Below are 10,057 nucleotides of genomic sequence, written 5' to 3'. Positions count from 1 at the left end.
TTTTAAAAGTTATTTATAATTTCATAACATTTCATAATACAATTCAACATAAATCATATAAAAAGTTAACTTAAAACATATAACATACATGAACATGTAATGTTATACATTACCCCATTCACAATTTCATTCATTCATAACAGCCCATTTCACAATTGCAAATTTGTGACAGCCCCGAGACACAGGCGGCACAAATTTCTAAATGTGCGCTGGACTTGTTCATTCCCGAGTTCATTTCCGAGTTCATTTCAATATTTTGTCAACAATGAGCCATCGCCGAGCAAACCATACAGAATAGTCGTACAGTTCGGTTCTAGATAATAATTTTCTGTTTAAAGAATCTCATTTTATCATTTTATCCATAAATATACATAATAATAATTTATACAACACACATATTGCAATTAGAACTTTTTATCGTAGTGTAAGAAAATATGTAACAGTGAATCACGGAAGATAAAAAAAATTGAAAATTAATAAATAATTAGTTTCCGTCAATTAATATTGATATTGTGGTTAAAAATATATATCATACAGAATAATTACATATAAGTTTAAGGTGAGTTTCTTTCTAACAGAGAACACACGAGATAAATTACAAAAAAAGTATTTGTTCGTATTCATAAACCATAAAATTCATGGTCAATCTCTTGAACAGCAGCAAAAAATGTATCGAATGAAAGCACACACAAAAAATCTTATATCAAGAACTTTGTAAGAAATGTGTCTGAAGTGCTATTTATTATTACAAGGTGTAATTATAACCGGTATTGAACACCCTTTTAAGGATCGTTTTCGTTCGTTTTGTTTTAAAAACTTCTTCTTTCATATTGATATATTGATTGGTAACATAACATTAAACTTGCATTAAAATTATATATTAATATGAATAAAAAAGAAATCCGCTTCATTAATGAAATACGTGAACATCCGGTTTTTTATTCTGAACTTCTTGAGCAGTCTTGAATAATAATACAAAATATTTTTTTTTAATATTTTTAAAAATTGTTTAACTTTCTGATTCTGAAAAGTGTATTAAAAGGAATTTTTAATTTTTTCGCAAAACAAAGTAATTTAATATGAAACTCGCTAATTAACGCGAGAAAAAAGTGAAGCAAGAACAAGGTCAGTTTGGAATGGATTATGTCACCGAATAATTGAGGCAAGTCATAGTTGAGAACAAAAACATGTAATTTTTGTAAAACTAAGTCGTTTGTTGATACTTTTTGATTTGCCAAGAGACGAGAGTGTGTCGGTTAACCAATACAAATGCGTGATGTTTTTAGGGTACGAAACCGGAAATTTATTTAAAATATTTTTTCATTCTAAATATTTTTAGAAAATTAATTTTAAAAAATTTTTTAAAAAAATAATTTTTTAAATAATTTTATTATATTGATTTTGTTTTTTTTTTTAATTTAAATTAAAAACATTTTTTTTCCTTTTTTTTTATAAGAAATTTTTTGATAATTTTGCACAAAAATAAAATAATAAAAAAAAATAAAAAAAAAATTAAAAAATGTTTAAAATTTAATAAAAAAAAATATTTGGGAAATTTTTAATACTTAAAAAATAAAAAAATAATTTTTTAATTAAATTTAAATTATTTAAATTAAAAAAAAAAGTTGTTAAAAACATTTAAAACAATTAAAATTAAAGAATTAATTAAAAATGAATAGTAAAAAAAATATTAAAAAATTAAAAAAAGAAACAAATTTAAGATTTTTGAAATTTAAAATAAAAATTCAAATGAAATAATTTAAAAAAATCGTAAAAAAAATTAGAAATTATAATTGATAAAAAAAATTCTTTTCGGTACAGACCGTAAAAAACTTAAAAATTATAAAAATTGATTAAATAAAAAATCGAGGTATTCAAAAATTATTAAAATTTAATTTTAAAAAAATTATAAAAATAATTAATTTTTTTTAATATAAATTTAATTTAAAAATTTATTTAAAATTTTTTTGACAATAAAAAACAAAAAAAAATTCTATTTAGGGCAATTCTGAATTTTAAATTATTTTTAAAAATTAAAAAATTATTTTAACTATAAAAATGGAAAAAAGTTTCAAATTTCTAAAAATTAATTAAAGAAGAAAACTTCAAAAAGTTAAAAATTTTAAAAAATTCAAAAAACTCATCATTTTAAATTTTCTTAATAAATTTCCAAATTTTTGAATACATATTCTCTTATTGGTACACTTATTTGAATTTTGTGCCCTATGAAAAATATTTTAAATAAAGACTTAACCCTAATTTAAAAAAAAATGAGTAAAAATTAAAAATGTTGAAAAAAAATAAATTTTAGAATTTTTTGAATAATAATTTTAAAATTTATTTAAAATGCAAATTCGAATGAAATAAATAAAAAAAATCGTAAAAAATTATTTTCGGTACATACCGCAACAAATTTCAAAAGTTACGGTTTTTGCGTACCCTAAAACTCGTTCATTTTCATTCATCGTAAATTTTCATTTGCAACTAGATGTAAATAAATAAATAGAAACACTTTGTACTTTGGTCTTAATGGACTCAATTCAATTTTTTGCGAAAAATTAACGCATTAAAATGCCGCTAAAGGGAATAAAAGTTGTTGAATTTGTTGGTTTGGCGCCCGGGCCATTTTGCGGAAAGATTTTAGCGGATTTTGGAGCTCTCGTGACCAGAATTGACAAATCGCCCGTGAATCAAATTGATATTTTCAAAGAAGGCAAGCGAACGATCGCATTGAATTTGAAGCAAAAGAAGGCGCAGGAAATTGCACAGAAAATTTGTGTGGCTTCGGATGTTGTGATTGAACCGTTTCGCCCGGGAGTCATGGAACGTCTCGGATTGGGACCAAAAGTGCTTTTGAACAGGAATGAAAGGTTAATTTACGCGAGATTGACGGGATTTGGGCAACATGGGAGTTTGGCGCAACGAGCGGGACACGATATTAATGTAAGAAATTCAATTTTTTAAGGAAAAAAATGAAATTTTAACGAAATTTTCTTTAAATTTTAGTACGTAGCGTTATCAGGTCTCCTTTCAATGTTGGGAAGAAAGACAGAAAATCCGATCGCTCCCGTTAATTTCATGGCTGACATGGCAGGCGGATCTCTAATGTGCGCTTTTGGCATCTTAATGGCTCTATTTGAACGTGAAAAATCCGGAAAAGGTCAAATAATCGACGCTGCAATGGTAGATGGCACCGCATACATCGGAAGTTGGTTAATGAAAGCTTCAGAGCTTCCCATGAAAATGTGCAGCTCCGAAACACGAGGCGAGAACATTTTAGACTCAGGCTACCATTTTTACGACACATACGAAACCAAAGACGGAAAATTCATGTCAGTTGGCGCAATTGAACCGCAATTTTACGAAGAATTAATAAAATTTTTGAAATTACGGAAAATTTGGATCAATATTCGGACAACGAGGCACTTCGAAAGATCTTTACGAAAAAATTTCTCGAAAAAACTCAAAGTGAATGGACAGAAATCTTCGATAAAATCGATGCCTGTGTCTTTCCCGTGTTAAGTCCCGAAGAAGCAAGAAGTCATCCTCATAATAAAGCAAGAAATGCCTTCGTCGGAGAAGAAAATTCGACAGTTATTGTGAATCCGGCGCCAAAACTTAGCAGAACGCCGGGAGTTTTAGCCAAAAATCGTGAAAATGTTAAAAATTGTCTCGTTGCTCAAACTCTTGAAATTTTGAAAGAAGTTGGAATTGAGAAAAATGATGTTAATGAGTTGTTGAAGAATGATGTCGTTAGATTAGAAGCTGGAAGTAAACTTTAATTCATAGTTTTTAAGAAAAAAAAAAATTAGGTGTTGAGGAAAAAAATATTTTTTAATAAAAAATTTTTTAAGGTTAATTTTGAGTTTCTTTAATTGTTTGAATTTTGACTCAAAATTTATTTTTTTTTCAAATTTTGTGTCAGAAAAAATAATTTTAAGGTTAAAGAAAGGTTAAAGTTAAAAAAAATAAAAATTTTATAAATTTCGAAATTTATTTTTTCTGAAAAAAATTAATTCAAGAATTTTCTCTTGATAATAAAAAATAATAAATTTGTTCAGTTGAATTTCTCAAATTTGTAAAAAAAAATAATTTTTAAAAATTTCTTTCAAAAAAAAATTTCTTTCAAAAAATTTGAATTTTTAAAAATTTCTTTCAAAAAAATCCTAAAAAATTTGGTTTGGATTAATAGGAAAAAATTTTATGAATACAAAAAAAAATTTTAAAGTTTAGTTTCTAAAAAAAATTTAATTTCTAATAAAAAAAATTTTTTGTTTTTTAATCATGAAAAAAAATTTAAATTTGTTTTTAAATATTTATGGAAATTTATAAAAAAAAAATTTCAAAAAATTTTTTTTTAAATAACAAAATAAAATTAATTAAAAAATAAAAAAAAAAATAAATAAATAAAAATTAATAAAAAAAAAATTAAATTAAATTAAAAATTATATTAATTTAATTAATTAATTTTATAAAGTCAATTTTTTTCAAAAATTTTTTTTTTAATAAAATTAATTAATTTCTTACCTTCTTTTATTTTCTTTTTAGATTTTTCATCTTCGTAACGTCATGACAGCCTCATTTTGACCAAAAACAACAACAAAAAAGCACAAAAACGCTCCAGTTACATTTTTAACGTAGAATCCCAGTATTAGAAACAACAAAAAACTAACTTTAAACAATGTCGGAATACATTGATTACGACATGGCAACACGCCGAGCCTATTGCTCAACGACCATTTCGAAAACTTCCCTCCTCAAAGCGCCATGTTACAACTTAAACGAGCCCCGCGATCGCAGCAAAGCCCTCATGGATCTCAAAGATCGCATTGGCAGCAGTATTGACTTCGTTTTCAAGGACAAATCGTGCATGCAAGACGACGAATTCCTCTTCCGGTTCCTTTTTGCCAAAAAATTGAATGTTGACGAAGCGTTCAAATTACTTCTTAACTATTACAAATATCGCCAATCGAATCCCGAAGTCTTCAATGATTGCAGCATTCAAACGGAAAGTGTTCAAGCGTGCTTGAAAGACGGATTTCCCGGCGTGTTGGATGAAAAAGATCGTCGAGGACGTAAAGTTTTGGTGTATTTTGCTGCCAATTGGAATCCCGCCAACTACTCGTTACTCTCGATTTACAAGGCAACGTTGCTGACACTCGATAAGCTGCTGATGGACAAACAAACGCAGTGCAACGGTGTCGTCGTAATTGTCGATTGGACCGGATTCACGTTCAAACAATCGATGCAACTGAATCCCAAAGTCCTGAAATTGATGATCGAAGGTTTGGAGGAATGTTATCCGGTGCGTTTCAAGGGCGTTCATTTCGTCGGGCAATCGTGGTATGTCGAAGCGGCGCTAATTTTGATCAAAACAACGTTAAAGGAGAAAAGTCGCAAGAAAATTCGCATGCACGGAACCTCAAACTTGTCAACTTTGCACGAAAATGTAACAAAAGACATTTTACCGACGGAATTAGGAGGCGAGCTACCCGCATTGAATAACGAAAATTGGTACAATACGTTGATGGAATCGTATCGAAATGAAGAAGGACTGAACTGAGGGGCAAATTATTGAAAAAAAATCCAAAAAAACACGGAACACTAACGTACTTGATAAAATAAGTTAAGATAAAAAAAACGCTTTTCTACGCAAATTATTTTTTTATAAGAATTTAGCACGACTTTTGTCAAAAACTATTTTTTTAAAAAGTGTGAAGAATTTTATGTCTGTTGAATCTCAACCTATTTCTCTCTATTTATTTCTGTTTTCTCTATTAGAATTAAGAAACCGTCCAATTTTTGATTGATTCGAGCTTAAAAAAATTTAAATTAAGATAAATATTAAAAATATATTTTTATTGCATTTAAAAAAAACATTCCGCTTATTTTTTAAATTTTTAGCTTCGAGGTTTAAAGATTTATTGAGAGTTAGGAATGTATTTTTGAATGATGTTATATTTATTAAATATAATAATATATATTATATAATGATCAATTATATACAATATGTAATGTAACACCAAAAATAATTTAAATAAATAAACGCTTTTTGCAAAGTTTTTAAAAAAAATTATTTGTTTTTTTCCAATGCTTAAGTCAAAGGTAAATTTAAAATAAATAAATTTTAAAATAATTAATTAATTTAATTTTTTATTTTTTAATTAATAAAAAAAATAATAAAGTTAAAATTTTTTATTTTTGTTAATTATTTTTAATTAAAGTTTTTAGTTTAAAAAAATAAAGTTCGAAAAAAAAATAAAAAAGAAATATTTTTTTTATTATTTAAATTAATTTTAAAAAAATTAATATTACTTGTAAACTATTATTATTTTTTTTATTGAAACCAATTAATTTAATTATTTTTTTTATTTTAAGAAATTTAAATATTTAAAATTTAAATTAAAAAAAAAAATACAAATAAAATATTAAAAAAATAATTAATTTAAAAATACTTAAATTTACCAAATATTAATAAAAAAAAAAATAAAAAAAACTTTTTTTTTTTATTTAGCATTAAAATTCCAAATTTATGAAACGTTAAAAGTTTATTTTATTTTTGATATTTATTTTAGTTTAATATTTTTTTTATTTTTATGTCAAATGATTTTTTTTCAGTTTCAATTTTTTTGGCAGTTTTAAGTTATAAAATGATTAAAAATGATAAATTAGAGCCCTCTGACAAATTTTTATCCATTTGGAGCAAAATTTGACAAAAATTGCTTTGACACAGTTTTTGACACAGTTTTGCTCTTGATTTAGTTTTTAAAACAAAACTGTGTCAAAGAAAAATTTTTTTTTCAGTTTCAATTTTTTAGCAGTTTTAAGTTATAAAATGATTAAAAATGATAAATTAGAGCCCTCTGACAAATTTTTATCCATTTGGAGCAAAATTTGACAAAAATTGCTTTGACACAGTTTTTGACACAGTTTTGCTCTTGATTTAGTTTTTAAAACAAAACTGTGTCAAAGAAAATTTTTTTTTTTTCAGTTTCAATTTTTTAGCAGTTTTAAGTTATAAAATGATTAAAAATGATAAATTAGAGCCCTCTGACAAATTTTTATCCATTTGGAGCAAAATTTGACAAAAATTGCTTTGACACAGTTTTTGACACAGTTTTGCTCTTGATTTAGTTTTTAAAACAAAACTGTGTCAAAGAAAATTTTTTTTTTTTCAGTTTCAATTTTTTAGCAGTTTTAAGTTATAAAATGATTAAAAATGATAAATTAGAGCCCTCTGACAAATTTTTATCCATTTGGAGCAAAATTTGACAAAAATTGCTTTGACACAGTTTTTGACACAGTTTTGCTCTTGATTTAGTTTTTAAAACAAAACTGTGTCAAAGAAATTTTTTTTTTTTTCAGTTTCAATTTTTTAGCAGTTTTAAGTTATAAAATGATTAAAAATGATAAATTAGAGCCCTCTGACAAATTTTTATCCATTTGGAGCAAAATTTGACAAAAATTGCTTTGACACAGTTTTTGACACAGTTTTGCTCTTGATTTAGTTTTTAAAACAAAACTGTGTCAAAAAAAATTTTTTTTTTCAGTTTCAATTTTTTAGCAGTTTTAAGTTATAAAATGATTAAAAATGATAAATTAGAGCCCTCTGACAAATTTTTATCCATTTGGAGCAAAATTTGACAAAAATTGCTTTGACACAGTTTTTGACACAGTTTTGCTCTTGATTTAGTTTTTAAAACAAAACTGTGTCAAAGAAAAAATTTTTTTTTCAGTTTCAATTTTTTAGCAGTTTTAAGTTATAAAATGATTAAAAATGATAAATTAGAGCCCTCTGACAAATTTTTATCCATTTGGAGCAAAATTTGACAAAAATTGCTTTGACACAGTTTTTGACACAGTTTTGCTCTTGATTTAGTTTTTAAAACAAAACTGTGTCAAAGAAAAAAATTTTTTTTTCAGTTTCAATTTTTTAGCAGTTTTAAGTTATAAAATGATTAAAAATGATAAATTAGAGCCCTCTGACAAATTTTTATCCATTTGGAGCAAAATTTGACAAAAATTGCTTTGACACAGTTTTTGACACAGTTTTGCTCTTGATTTAGTTTTTAAAACAAAACTGTGTCAAAGAAAAAAATTTTTTTCAGTTTCAATTTTTTAGCAGTTTTAAGTTATAAAATGATTAAAAATGATAAATTAGAGCCCTCTGACAAATTTTTATCCATTTGGAGCAAAATTTGACAAAAATTGCTTTGACACAGTTTTTGACACAGTTTTGCTCTTGATTTAGTTTTTAAAACAAAACTGTGTCAAAGAAAAAATTTTTTTTCAGTTTCAATTTTTTAGCAGTTTTAAGTTATAAAATGATTAAAAATGATAAATTAGAGCCCTCTGACAAATTTTTATCCATTTGGAGCAAAATTTGACAAAAATTGCTTTGACACAGTTTTTGACATAGTTTTTGACACAGTTTTGCTCTTGATTTAGTTTTTAAAACAAAACTGTGTCAAAGAAAAAATTTTTTTTCAGTTTCAATTTTTTAGCAGTTTTAAGTTATAAAATGATTAAAAATGATAAATTAGAGCCCTCTGACAAATTTTTATCCATTTGGAGCAAAATTTGACAAAAATTGCTTTGACACAGTTTTTGACACAGTTTTGCTCTTGATTTAGTTTTTAAAACAAAACTGTGTCAAAGAAAAAATTTTTTTTCAGTTTCAATTTTTTAGCAGTTTTAAGTTATAAAATGATTAAAAATGATAAATTAGAGCCCTCTGACAAATTTTTATCCATTTGGAGCAAAATTTGACAAAAATTGCTTTGACACAGTTTTTGACACAGTTTTGCTCTTGATTTAGTTTTTAAAACAAAACTGTGTCAAAGAAAAAATTTTTTTTCAGTTTCAATTTTTTAGCAGTTTTAAGTTATAAAATGATTAAAAATGATAAATTAGAGCCCCTCTGATAAATTTTCATCCAATTGGTTTATTTATTTATTTTTTTTTAAATTAGAATTTTTTTTTTCAATAAATTTAAACATTTAAAATTTAAATAAAAAAAATAAAATAAAATATTAAAAAAAAAATTAATTAAAAAAATTATTTTTCATTAAAATTTATTTTTATTATTTTTTTTTAATAAAAACTTACCTTTTAATTTTTTTTTCAGAAATAAAAAAAAATATTATTTTACGGTGTCTTTATTTTTAATGCTTATTTTATCATTTTATATGCATATTTTTGTTTATTATTTATTTATCTCCTCTTTTTTGCTAATCAGCTAATTTTCTATGAATTTTTATCATATTTAATAATAATAATAAACAGAATGACGTTAGAACGCACATCAACTTCGATTATGAGTGTTATCCTATACGAAATTTCATCAACGTTTTTACACAGAAATCTTAGCAGTTTAGTTATCATTATCAATTTTTTTTAGTACATTACCAAAAAAATTATTGTTCTTAAAAAAATATACGAAAAATTCGCTCTAATTTTGTTTACATTGAGTTTTTTGAGTTTGAAGCAGAGAAGTTTCTTTTTATGAGTTGAATTCCATTAAATTTTTAAAAATTCAGAGGAAAGCCATTCTTAATTTTTAAATTTTTGCAAGTTGAGTTGTGTTTGGCTCGCGTGTTAATTTTTCACAAATTCGTGTTTTTTTACTACATCAAAAGCATTACCTTTCAATTTTTTTTGATTATTATTTCTTTTGTTTTTTTTTTAATTTTTAATAAAAATTTTAAATAAAAAAAATAAATTAAAAATATTTTTAAATCATAAAGCTTTATTTGTTCGTTTTTTCAGGTTATAATGTTATATAAATCATAAAATATATACAACTTTTAATTAAAAATAAAAATAATTCTTAAAAATAAAGAGGAAGAAATGTTAAACTTAAAAAAATAAAATATGGCCACAAAATATCAGTACAATAAATTCATGATTTTTGTTTCTTAATATCATTTTTACTGTTGTTGGAACACTTTTTTTTATATTTTTATACTATCAATATAATAATATTAATTTTTTTATTAATTATTAATATACTGACCTTACTTAAAATTATATATGTTCGTCATGTTTGTTCACAAAA

General features: G+C 24.3%; 2 protein-coding genes across 2 annotated transcripts; both read left to right on the top strand.

The window, feature by feature from the left end:
- The first annotated feature begins 376 nt into the window (after nucleotides 1–376).
- On the top strand, nucleotides 377–5,880 carry LOC134838303 (clavesin-2-like). Its single transcript, XM_063853803.1, has 2 exons — nucleotides 377–559; nucleotides 4,549–5,880. Exon 2 carries the CDS (start codon nucleotides 4,682–4,684, stop codon nucleotides 5,561–5,563), a length of 882 nt encoding a protein of 293 aa, XP_063709873.1. The 5' UTR covers nucleotides 377–559; nucleotides 4,549–4,681; the 3' UTR covers nucleotides 5,564–5,880.
- On the top strand, nucleotides 2,497–3,852 carry LOC134838445 (alpha-methylacyl-CoA racemase). Its single transcript, XM_063853975.1, is given in 3 exon segments — nucleotides 2,497–2,943; nucleotides 3,007–3,388; nucleotides 3,391–3,852. Coding segments are annotated over 3 exon segments (1,146 nt in total). The 5' UTR covers nucleotides 2,497–2,571; the 3' UTR covers nucleotides 3,783–3,852.
- Nucleotides 5,881–10,057: the final 4,177 nt, after the last annotated feature.

This window comes from Culicoides brevitarsis, chromosome 1, assembly GCF_036172545.1.
Source record: "Culicoides brevitarsis isolate CSIRO-B50_1 chromosome 1, AGI_CSIRO_Cbre_v1, whole genome shotgun sequence".
NCBI classification, from domain to species: domain Eukaryota; kingdom Metazoa; phylum Arthropoda; class Insecta; order Diptera; family Ceratopogonidae; genus Culicoides; species Culicoides brevitarsis.
Note: the sequence above shows the minus strand (reverse complement) of the source record. Positions and strands in the feature narration are given on the sequence as shown.